Genomic DNA, 13,017 nt, shown 5'->3' with positions numbered 1-13,017 from the left:
TAACCGGCGAATATGCATAATAACCTCAGCGTCGTTGGTAAATTTAATAAATACAATAAAATCTCTCTTTTTTGGCCCACTCTCCCGCCGACGAGACCAAAAAAAAAAATCCGTCCGTAAAGGAGGGGTAACCGATAATTAGGGGTTTGAAATGCATACTTTTACATGGGAAAATTATTCGGCCGTAAAAGTGGGGGTGACAGCATCTGAGAAGGTGCCCGTTAGGAAGGGTTTTACTGTAGTACGATTTATCATGTTTGCCAACGACGTGACAGTTGCGTATTGTGCATAATCGCCGGTAAAAGTGGTATTTAATTTTTTAGTACTTATAAAATTTACCAACGACGCTTAGGTACTATGCATAATCGCCGGTAAAAGTGATAAATTTAGGGATATCTATCAAACTTATGAAAATGCTTGGTAAGTATGCATAATAACCGGTTATTATGTATAATAGCCGTGGTCAATACCATGAACTCAAACACACACCTGTGTTTTTAAACTCAACAAATTTTAATTCTTTAAGAAGGGTGATTCAATAATGCGCGCAATAACACGCAGGGGACATCAGGCAACCTCCCACTGGAGAGTTGTGACATACACTCTTACACATTTCTCCCCTTAGAGAAGGGGAGAGACATAATAATAATAAGAAATACACAAGAAAAGAAAAGCGAAAGTTGACATCAACTCCATCTTGTGTTGGGAGCAAAAGATAAAAAGTTAGGCGTTTCCAAGCCGTATTTACCACATTTACCGTGACACATATACAGGATGTTCTGGAACACACATGTGCACATATGCAGGGGCGTAGCCAGAAATTTCGTTCGGGGGGGGGGGACCACTTTCATTTCGGGGGGGGGGGACCAAAGTGACAGAACAATGGATTTGGCCATCTTTTTCCCTTTTTTCGGTCATTTTCTCACATTTCGGGGGGGGGGGACCACACCTTCAAGTCCCCCCACCCCGTTACGCCCTTGCACATATGGCAGGGCCCAAAATCAGTGGGCCAGGGCCGTCATTTCAACGTTTTCCGGGGAGGGGCAAAGAACGTGTACTCCATGTATGTATAAATATATATGATTTTTAGTGTATTTTCAAAGTCAGGGGTGGCAAAGGCCCACCTCTGACCCCCTCCCAAATGACAGGCCTGCCCGGGGCACTTGCATGAATAAAATGGGGTCACAGGTATTTACAAAAGGCTACATTCAGAGTTGCACAATTTTTTTTTCACACACTTTAATACTTTTTTAAATATAAATTATGCTCAAGAGCTTTAGCTCGGGCCCTTCGAACATGCAAAGACTACTCACTGACCCCAAATAGCAGTTTACGTGCCCTGAAAATATTTTTTTGCAATGAATAATTTTAAATTTCTTTACATATAAAATTTCCAGATACATAGAATATGCTGCCATCTAACGGCTAAATAATACAAATCAGTACTCCGCATAAACGCCGTTAGACGGCAGCAAGATCGAAGTCTCGAGACTTCACGTATGCATTAGTTGCGTATATACAGGGTGATTCAAACTCAACGTCAAAAAAAAAAAGATTGATTGACCATATTTTTGGTGGGTAGCTTATGACGTCAAAATAGAGAAATAGTGAGAAATGAAATATCTACTGTATACGGGTGAAAAGGTTATGAATTATAAAATAGCCAATCAAAACCACGATTGATTGTCGCACGGTTTTTATCACGAGTACGTCGAACGAATCAGCGCCCTGTCGTCTGGTTCGTTTATGTTTTATAGTTTATAACTGACTCTTACCAGACATGTCCCGGCGAAATATATCGACCAATCATCGTTCAGCATCGGTCCATCAGTGGGGAGAAAACAACACTATTTTCGCGAACGCCAAGAAGCCCACCAGTGACGCGTTTTCACGTCATATAGGTTTGTTTTTTTTTTTTTCGCAAATCCGTTGTGTGTGTACCTTCCCCACTCACACCTTCCTCCATCAAATACATCACGTGTACGAATCGGACGCGTACGGAAACGTTATCCAGAGCGACGGCAGTAGAGTATCGGCAAACCCTTTCTACGGAGATTCCACCGCGGACGGACGGACAGGACTTCCTTGGTGATCGTTTCAAGCGTTATTCGGTGTCGCTTCCAAAACAAGAAAAAAGAGTCGTCCCGCCTCCATTGCGGCTGGTGATAAAGTGTTGTGCATCCGACACATAGTGGGTGAGTATGTTTATTATTGACATTTTCTCGAGTTCTTTCCCCCCCCCCCCGAATGTAGTCGTCCAAACTTCACGGTGATTATGAATCACATACGCCATCGAGTTTTGTTTACACCAATTCAACGGTTTCATCTTCTCCCCACCACCCCCTTACATTAATGTCCCTTGAGATTTTAAGAAGCATGTGGGTTTGTTTACGTTCTCGAACCCACGTTGGACTGACTCCGGGTGTTTCTCAACCGGAGTTCCGCGGGTCTCTTCCTCCCCGAGAGAGAGATATATATGAATATTGCGGTGATTGAGCTTGAAATTTCGTAATGTTTATTAGACTTTGAAGAATTCTCTAGAACAGCGGTTCTCAACCTTTTTTACTCGCGGATCCCTTTTTAGTATATAATTTCTGTGGCGGAGCCCTGTTTGACTCGAGGAGCCCCTTTTTTGTACATAATTTTTATGGCAGAACCTTTGTAGGCCTCTCTTATTTACTTATCTATCAAATTTTACTGATTCATTTCATTTTCCTCGAGTCACCGCGGAGCCCCTGGGAGGTGCACACGGAACCCTTGGGGCTCCGCGGAGCACCGGTTGAGGACCGCTGCTGTAGAGCATCGACGTTATTTTTGACGTGATTTCGTATCGGTTTATTGTTTGGCATTCGATTGTGAATACATTGGTCTTCTCTCTTGAAATTGATACAGCTGAAATTGGAAGCTGTTCTTACAACTGTTGCTCAAGTTGTTTTCCACGTGAGCAGGGCCGCAGCTGAAGCCCCCGGGCACCGGACCAGAGGATGGGGGGGGGAGTGCAAATTTCATCCTTTCACCCAGTGGTTCTCAAACTATTGCATTCCGCGGCTCCCTTACCCTAGTACAGGGATGTTGAAACTGCGCACCCCGGCGCCCCTGCCAAAACTTTATTCTTTGTTAAACTGCTTTGGGGAAGCCGCAGATAAGCGTTGATTTAGGGAAAAGGGCGCTGCGGTTGGTTTGGGGAAAGGCCCGTCATTTGCCCTTTCGCCTCCGGGTTTAGAAAATACACTAGAAATTATATATATATCATCATCATTTTTACACACGCACATTCATACATTGAGTGCATGGTGCATGTTCTTTGCCCCTCCCTGGAAAAGTTGAAATGACGGCCCTGCCCTTAACCTATAGTGGCCCGATGAAAGCAGGCGGGTCTGGTGCGCGAATTATCTCTAGGAGGGCGGGGTAGCCCAGGTCGATAAGATACTCGCCTGAAGTGCCAAAGGATGTTTAGAGGTGTCTCGAGTTCGATACCCGGGGTTCGTCCTTGTCAGAAACTTTCCTGACACGGGGGTACAACAGAAACGGCGACATGACCGCAGGGAGTCCCCCATTGAGGGGTTAGCGCACCAACCTCTCAATAAGTATCAAAACAAGCCTGCCGTTCGGAATCGGCAATAAATTGTAGGTCCCGGTCTAATTAGCCCTCGTGTGCAGAAAATGACCTGGGCGCGACAAAAAAAATGACCAAACTATCACAAATTCTATCCATCAATGTCTCAAACCTTTATCTTCCGCGGCTCCTTCCTCAGCGGGTACCCTAACAAAAAGAACCGCTTCACGGTATTTGAACAGGCACATATTAGTAAGGACAGCTCATCTCGTGCTGGTACGCAACTAGGCGGAAGAAGAAGGTGCTGGACCGGGGAGGGCTCCTGATTCACCCCTCCTTTGCTCCTTGACTGTATATGTATATATACATATTTTTTGTAAATAAAATTATATCTCTTCTCTCTAATCATTGAAGCACCCCGGTCGTTCATATTTTCCCATGCTATGTATAAAATAAGCAAAAAATTAACTTTTTATACAGTTCCGGTGTGCCCAAAAACCCAGTTAGAAAGTTGTTGCCCTGTCTCTCTTGATGTCTAACTGGGTTTTCGGGCACACCGGAACTGTATAAAAAGTCAATTTTTTCTTATTTGAATAACCATACAACCCCTTGAAACATGAATGGCACATCTGAGCACTACACGTTGTTTGGAAACTTTTTCTAAATTGGAAGTATACCTCTAGGATCAACGGTCCACCAGTAAAATGCCTGTAACCCCCCCCCCCCTGTTTGTTATGCACCCTGTATTTTTACATAATGGAAAAAAGAAGCGAACGAAAGAAAGAAGAAATCATACAGACACTTAGGAATGCATAGATTATATTATGTGCGAAAAATTATGCTCATACTTAAAAATAAAATATGAAAATTGAGAACGAGAGTGAAATTCAATTATTTAAGGGGATAGTGTTTAACACGGACCCTACTTACTTCAGTATCATGGCCCATGTTTTATTTTGGCATTTGGAAGAGACATTTCTCTTGTAACAGTTGCCGTGTTGACGAGAATTCACTAAATGTTACGACGTGTAAAGTACTATTTAAAAGTATTAAAGTACATGTAAAGTCATAAAGCACTATTTTTGGCTAGTCAAAGTATGCAGAGAGGGTGATTCCATTACTCCCATCGTCGCGTTTTACTGGTGAAGCTTTGATCCTAGAGCCCTGTTTCCCAAACTGCGGGCCCTCGCATTGCAAGGTGTGTGTGTGTGTGGGGGGGGGGGGGCAATTTGAGTTTTTATATGAAAACTTGTGGATCCTTCCGAACTCAAATTTCAAAATTTTTCAATTTTTTAAATCATTTGACCTGACCTGACCTGAATAAAACGTTTTTCGGCGGTTCCGCGGCACGTTCGCCGTTCTACCGCTCTTAACGAACGGGCCAATGGGGTGGCCTATATTAAATCATTTTTAAACGACTTTTTTTTTTTTCGTTCAGTGGAAGGGGTTTGATTGAGGGTTCTTACTGTGCCAATAAAATGATGGCCACGAACTTTAAGAAATAATATTCTGCATATGGCAATGTAAAAACCAATGAGTTAAATTTTCTTCTCCAAGCTCACAGACACCCCCCTCCCCGCCCGCCGCTGTGGTGGTCGAGTGGTCATAGTGACGGATGACCCCGCCTCGCGGGGACTCGAGTTCGAGCCCCACCGTCGGTGGTGGTCGGCTGAAGTTGGTTTTCTGTGGTTCCCAACTTCGAGGCGCAAATGCGAGCCGATCTCCCCGTTAAAAAGTCTCGCCACAGAGGGCAACAGGCCTACAAACAGTACAAATATTCAGTCACTACACATCACTCACTTCACTTCTGAGATATAGATGGCAGCACTGAAAAATCATACACAACACTAGATACGCACTCAGAGTGTTTGGTACTTAACACTTCCGGCGCAACTCACTAGGTAGTAAATTGCCCATGGCGATAGACCTGAGTTGTTCTCGGCTTGAAAAAAAAAAAAAAAGACACCCCCCCCCCTCCCCTCGGTAGTCTCTCCGAGGAACCCTGATTACGTGAGAGAAAGAACCACTGCTTTGGACTGAGTAAAACTAAACAGAGATGGGCAGGGGACAAAGACCCCCCTGGTTTTGAAATTTAAGGAGGTGAAGCGAAAATTAATGGTTCTTAAACTTGAAAAAGAAAATCCTTTCTTATGAAACTGAAGTTTCACGGGCTGCGCATCTGGGTTTCAGATGTGCTTTGGTGGGGCATGGTTTAAAAAGGTTGGGAAACACAGTTCCCTAGTGACATACTTCCTAGTAAAATTATTCAAATAATATATAAAACTCAGAGACGTCACTCATGTTGCAAGGGGTTGTAAAATAAAAAAAAAATAACTTTTTATACAGACGGACACCCTGTCCTCATATATTCAATTAGAAGGTTGTTGTCCTGTCTCTCCTGAGACTGACAAAAAAAAAATCGCTCAAGTCACCTGTGGCATTTTCCAGACCATTTCAGCGGCCCGTGGCACATTTTCAGATCATCACTCAAGTAGAATTGCGGCACATTCGCAGATCACCTTAGTGACCCGCGACACAGTTCCAGAACGCTTGAACGATCCGTGGCACATTTAGAGATCCATCCCTTGAGTGACATGTGGCACAGTTTTAGAGCACTGGGGGGTACACGGTGGGGCTCGAACCCGGGTCCCCGCGATGCGAGTCCGTCACTATGACCACTCGACCACCACAGCGGCATATTATACAGGGTGGGCAAAAAGCCCGTGTAGAAACTTTAAAAATTCATAGGGACGAAGCCAATCTAGTACCTTGAAGAACTGTAATTCAAACTGATGGCCTTTAAAAACCGTTCGTCGGTGAACGGCGTCCGTATAGAAATCTGGCACGAGCGCAACTGATTTTCTTTTACACCGCTGAAAAAAACAAGGCAATATATAGAAATAAGCATTCTCTTCTCTTACTTTTCTCACGAATAATGGCGTCGTCTCGGTCGCTTCGAAAGAGTATTCGTCCCTCTCCCCATCAGGCGTGAAATGCACATTCCCGGATTTTCCGTTCGGGAAAGCTACCTATAAATAATGACAAAAGCAAGTTTATACAAAAACCAACAACGTTGTAGAAACGATCGAACTACAGGGTGGGCAAAAAGTCCGTAGGAACTTTGAAAACTCATAAAAACCGCAAAACAAACCGAAGTAAAAAACGGTTTGCAGGGTTAGCGTCGCAGGGTCGCGAGAATTTTTTAAGACAGGAAAAATTAACTCAAAAAACAGTCTATAGGTGGCGCTGGCGTACACAAGTCAAAGAAAAGGTACGCAAATAGCGAACAGAATGCCAGAAACACATACAGAAGTATGTGTTTTTTTGTTTTTTTTTCGTTCGTGTTCCGAAATTTTTCCCATATTGTCCAGCCTGTTACGGCCATTTCAGAAATATATTTTTATACCAGTTTAAATCTGGTAACACTTTTAAACGCTTCATCAACCATTTTGGATTTGACTTTGCAAAACGACTTAATATTCATGTTTTGTATTTAATACCAGATTTTTCTCTGTCAAATGTCCACTCTGTTAAGTCACTGTCATGAATGGAGTCCGGAAGTTCAGGCAAGATGCCACAAATGCCTTTTTTTTTTGCTTATTTTCAACCTTTTTGTAAAAATGCTTTTTTTTTTACATTTGTTTTAATTTTATTAGAAAATTTCAGAGGCCCACATTCTGTCGAACTTGGATATTTTCAGTATTGAAAACAAAAGAATTGCTCTTTTTTTTTTAAAGTTTCCCGATTCTCAGCATTAGTTATCACCAGAAGCCCCCCCCCCTTCCCCCGATCACCCTTAGAGCCCCATTTAAACGCGAATAATTGATCTTAGAGATAGGGAACTTGGTTGTTGCCATGCATTAACCTTGCTTTGACCGGATGGTGTTGGACATGAATGATTTTGTTTCAGATGAACGCAGCCCATGAAACAGAGGGGAAAATAGAAATTTGTTTTCCCACGTGCTTTACATAACATGTCTCGCTCAGGCACCGGACGGCATTGTATATGTATATCGGACCTATGGCTGCCCCAAGAGGCCATCAGTTGGCGTCATGGCTCGCACAAGGCGGGTTAGGAGCAGACAGGTCTCTGGGGGCCCCATGTCGTTTTGATTTTATTTTTTTTTTCCACCATAAAATGCACTGCAAACAACCGTGGCTATTTATTTTTCACATATTTAGTATTCGACTAAATTTACGAGAGTCACCCTTAGGGGGCGTGCGATGGATGATGCCGCACAGGGAGTCCCGCATATGTGGTAATATAAAAAAAAAAGTTAATTTTTTTTACAATGGAACAAAGTAGCCTTGTTTCAACTGTAGAAATGATAATGATTATTCCAAATAATGCAACAAATAAATGAGAAATATTTGCAATTCGGAGGAGCCCCACAGATTATTTTCTCTACGGGCTCCGCGTCAGGTAACGGTTACCCTGGAATTGACCTAATCGTGAGGGTCCGCTAACATTTTATTTTGGGCTTTTGAAATCAGTTTAACTTAGATACAGGGTTCCCACTCGTCCTACTTTTCCTACTTTTTGGTAAAATGTTCTATTTTCGTCCTACTTTCTCGGTTGTGTCTTACTTTTCCTACTTTTTTTTTACCAAATCCTACCAACAAAATTCGTGTAATTGGTTTTAATTGAGCAGGGAATCATCGATACATTGCCAAATATTACAAATGTAGAAGATTGCAATTAATGATTCTGTCAAAGCAGAAATTGTATCGTTTTCAAGGTTATTTGAAAGATATATGTGGACCATTTGGTTTACTATTTTTTTATTTTCTTATTTTGAGGGTTCAACAAGTAGAGTAGTCATTAAAAAATTCTGTCTGGATAGAAAAATAATTTTGTATTTACTACTTCACGGTCTTGGACCATAACTAATATTCATCAAGATATACAGAAGACTGGATGTCGTGAAGATATTTATTATTTGAGATGTTAATTTTTTAAGGAAGGAAAAAACTCATCTCTGCCTCTACCGGGAGTCGAACCCGGGTCCCTCGATTGCTCTGACCACTAAGCTACAAAGGAGATAGAGATTTTCCTTCGCTAGAGCGTATATATGCCGAACGGAACCGTGCAATGGACGGTGAAACCGTCTCTATCTCCTCTGTAGCTTAGTGGTCAGAGCACTCGTCCGGCAATCGAGGGACCCGGGTTCGACTCCCGGTAGAGGCAGAGATGAGTTTTTTTTTCCTTCCTTAAAAATTAACATCTCAAATAATAAATATCTTCACAACATCCAGTCTTCTGTATATCTTGTATTAACAAGTGGAAAGCGACATTCTTGTCATAATATTCATCATTCAAAATTATGGTCCGCATTTGGTGTATAGGTGAAGCGACAGTGCATTACAACGCAGTTGGATACAGAGGCCTATACTAATTTTTATGAAAAGGGATTTGTTTACATTACACTGTTCAATGCCCAATTTTTGACAAATTAAGCACTTTCGTTTCTAGCTCTTTGCTGAGCATTGCAAATATTGTTTATGCCTTAAAGGATGGACAGTGCAGTAAAGCCATCCGGTTCACCTTGGCTTATTTACATCAGATCTTGTAATTTACACATTTCGCACTGTGCTTTTCAAAGTCGCCTAGAAGGAGCACCATTGTTACAAAACGTACATGTCTTCATAATTTGCTGTGCTTTGTCGGAGAGAGTTGGCAGACTAGACTGTGGAAGACTCCAAAAAATAATATAATTTATATTTTGAAAAGAGATAGAAATGAATTATTTGTGTGGTTGCTAGTACACTGTTTTGGCCAAAAAATTTTTGTAACCCAAGTCATTTCTGCCATTTTGCTTTGGCTCGAGTCAATCTTACTGCATACTCAAATAGTACTATCAAAAAAAAAAATAATAATAATAATTTGTTTTTATTATGCTGCGATTATGTTGTCTAAGAGGTTTCCCTTCCCCGTCCTACTTTATATTCCTGCTTTTTCCTACTTTTTCTCATTTTTTGAGTGGGAGCCCTGTATATCATGAATGGAGACATTTAAATTACAATTAAAACAGTAGACGGATTGAATGCAACCAATGTTTCAGCTAGTTTTTGACAAATACCTTAGTTTTTGGTTATATTCTCTTTTTTCCCCTAAATTATAAATGACTTTTTTATGAGCCTATTTTAGGCATTTTTAGTGCCTTTTTGGATGCCTATTTCGACTATTTTCAGTGCCGTACTCTAGTCATCACAATATCTTGATAGGATTAAATAGTCGAGAGTCTAATGCACACTTGCATCCAGAGAAGTCTTGTGAAGCATTGGGTCTGTATTGCTAGGACTTATTTGAAGTAAGACTGCTTGAAGATGAAAAATGCAGTTTCGATCAAGAATTGGGACATTGCGATCAAACTTCATCGATGCCCCGTTGGTTTTGTGATATCCGATGATGGTACCTGATGCTAAAATCCTATCAAGATATTGGGGTGACACAAGAAATAAAAAAGCTATTCAAATGCAAGCCAGTTATTATCAAATACAAATACAACGCCACAACAGGCAAAATGCCCAACGAGGTGGGATAGCTTCTCGATCACTTGCGACGATGGGATCCATGGTTGAGGTTCGTGCCGGAGACTTACGAATTTAATGTCTTACTGAGTAAAATCCAGGGTCAAGACCATAAGATGTGCACAGTACAACGTATTCTTACGATATCAGCACACGTTTTATCATACTATCCAAGCAAATGCACGTGTAATTTGGCGTTTGCAAAGTTGTCCTCCTTATGTACCCGCGATTTAGATTTAAAGGATTTTAGTTTTGCAAACATAACTAAGAAAGGCGTGAAACACTCATTCGATCAAGTTGATGTCCATTTGCATGAAGATATTCTTGTATAAGAAGACATGATAAAGAAATATGAAGATATTCCCCCATTTTTATTTGTGGTTTACGCAGTTGTTATAATTTTTTTAATTAAGTTTCAGGGCGTTCTAATTTTTCAAAACAAATAGAGTAGTAGTGAAATGTAGTAGAGTATGAAATGAAAGGGGAATTTTTTTTACTTTTTCAGAGATAATTCAATCCACATTATAGAAATTTATTTACCATAGATATTCTCCAATACAATCCTTTAGAATAGGAAATGCAAATTACAGCCACGGGAAATCGTTACACTTCACTCATAGTTGGAAAAATTAATGGCAAATTAAAGCAAAAAAACTTCGTTAGGCCACGACCACCTAGATAACCTGTGTAATTTAGGAGGTCGTAGTTAGGCTCGCAACACGTGTACGCACATTCCAACATGTACCGATTCGTTAGGGATTCGTTCCGCAGAAGAATATGGACGTGGTGCATGTGTGGTTTAGTAGTAGAAGTAATAGCCACACTGTAAAAAAAAAAAAAATTCAGCTTTTTCTCTTTTTAACAGACGTGTGCGTAGAATAGGAGTGGTTTAAAAGGATAATTCTCTCCCCGTGCGATGAGAATTATTCCTTCACGACCCATTCGTTTTAACCCTTTTACGATCACGGACGAAATATTTTGTCCAAATGACAGTGGAATAAATTCAGTCCAGTTCTTTGTGTTTTCTTTCACCTCACTCCACCATCGCAAAGATTAATTGTAACCATACGAACCGAAATTGTGTCCCCCCCCCCTTTCGTTTTTCTATACTCCTGTTGGCGGTTTTTTCCACACTTATAGTGTATCTTTCTAATATAAACATGTACAAGCGAAAAGAGCACACGTAGGGTGAGAGTGAAAGAGAAATATACTGAATATACTCTATTATACTGTTTTTCCTTTTCTATCAATTTTTTTTTCTTTCCCTTTCTTCTTCCCTCTTATAACGTGCGGTTAAGTTAGGACAAGATTACCAATTTTATCGCTGATACGCCAAACAGGGATCATCCAAATTTGTCAAAAGCCTGTACGTGCAGAGGTTAATTTTTCTTCCCATTTCATTGCAGGTAGCCGAGGCTCGTGATTTATGAAGGAGAGACATGGCGAATGGACAAGGACCCGACGTAGACGTAAAAATAGCCGAGGCGATGAAGATATCAAGCGAGGTGGTCCCCACCATAAACGACCTTATCCGTCAGAAGAAGCGAATGATGCCGATCAAGAAACTGAAGGAATTGCTCGTCTCACGACGAATCGTCGAAACCGACGATTCTCCGGCCAGTTTCACTGCCATGACAAACTTCCTGGTCGATCAGGAGCAATATTACCTGATCCACAACGACGTGACGGACGGGGACGTGATCTGCCTCGCCGGGAGGTACAGCAGTTCCAATGCGGAAGACGACGAACACGTGCTGAAGATCTTCCCCCTCCTCGAGAACCATAAGCGCGACCTCCAGGCGATTTCCAGCGACGTGCTATTTGACCTGTGCTCGGATGGCTACGGGTTGCAGCTGTTGCTGAACTTTCCCGAACCGGTCTTCGAGTCGCTGATCCTCACCGTCGTGGAAGTCGTGGAACGGCGCTTCCTGAAGGAGGTTTCCCTGCGCATCAAGTCGAGCTCGGAAAGCTTCTTCAGCAACAACGACGATTTCATACCACCCATTTTACCCTGCGCCTGCGAAAACGAAGACATTTCGTCGCAAAGCACAGAAGAGATCGCGGCGCGCTCGTGCCAATTCGCCCGCTGCAATTGGGGGTTTGCGAACGTCATATCGGGAAACTCAAAGTTGCACTGCATAGATCTCTATCATTCCAGCGCCGAGAACTTGCGCGACAAGCTGAGCGGCGAGAGCGAAACCCGGAGAGAATTTCTATGTTTGCTGTGCTCTTTGTTGCGGGTCATACAAAAGTTCTTCGAGACGAATGGGGGTCCTCCGCCGGCTGAACGAGAGGAGGCAGCGGCGTCGCCAATCGTTCAAGAAGATGAACGAAGGAAGATGCTCGTATTTCACGAAATGGTTTGCCCCAGCGTCAAGGAGTTGTTCGATTTGTTCTGTCGGTTCGAAGCGAAAATGAAAAACGGCGAAGCGAATCGGAGCTACAAGGTTGTCGAAGACCGCATCCAGAAGGCCGGCGAAGAACATTTGGAATACTTCCTCGAAAAATCAGTCGCCGGCGCCGTGTCGAAGGTCGTGAGCGATTGGTCCACCCGGGTGGTGTGCAAGCTGGCCAAAAACATCCTCTGCTTCATGGTGGATCGCTTCGATCGACCCGACCTCTCCGCCATACGCAGTGCCATGTTCGAAGGTGACGACTGCTACGAGCTGTGCATGAGGTTCGTCACCATTTTCGGGGGGCTCAAGCTCAGCTACGTTGAAGATTTTCTGGACGTCTGCATGGGGAAGGTTCTCGTGCTCACCCACGATGGCTACGGACTGAACAAACACTTCATCGGTCCGCAGCTGCACACGTTGGCCATGGACTGGTGGGTGCAGCGTCTGCGCCGAATAGCTTCGTTCTACGACCCGGTGCCGTTGAAAGCCGGCGACCTGACGACCTTGAATCGCTTGGGATCAGAAGCCTTCCCC

The 13,017-nt window shown here is 42.6% G+C and overlaps 1 protein-coding gene across 6 annotated transcripts in view; it reads right to left on the bottom strand.

Annotated features, from left to right (window-relative positions):
• LOC149068947 (glutamate receptor 2-like) overlaps nt 1–13,017 on the bottom strand; it is a 159,046-nt gene that overhangs the window by 61,852 nt on the left and 84,177 nt on the right. For 5 of the 6 annotated variants that reach the window (XM_089250309.1, XM_089250310.1, XM_089250313.1 and 2 more), the window contains one exon: nt 6,478–6,585. The exons of the other annotated variant lie outside the window; for it this stretch is intronic. In XM_089250309.1, coding sequence (XP_089106435.1) covers nt 6,478–6,585 — 108 coding nt within the window. The remainder of the gene's footprint in view (nt 1–6,477; nt 6,586–13,017) is intronic. 6 annotated transcript variants of the gene reach the window in all.

This window comes from Pholcus phalangioides, unplaced genomic scaffold, assembly GCF_987345545.1.
Source record: "Pholcus phalangioides strain wild (caught in Gottingen) unplaced genomic scaffold, Ppha-v1.0 ptg000024l_1, whole genome shotgun sequence".
Taxonomy (NCBI): Eukaryota; Metazoa; Arthropoda; class Arachnida; order Araneae; family Pholcidae; genus Pholcus; species Pholcus phalangioides.
Note: the sequence above shows the minus strand (reverse complement) of the source record. Positions and strands in the feature narration are given on the sequence as shown.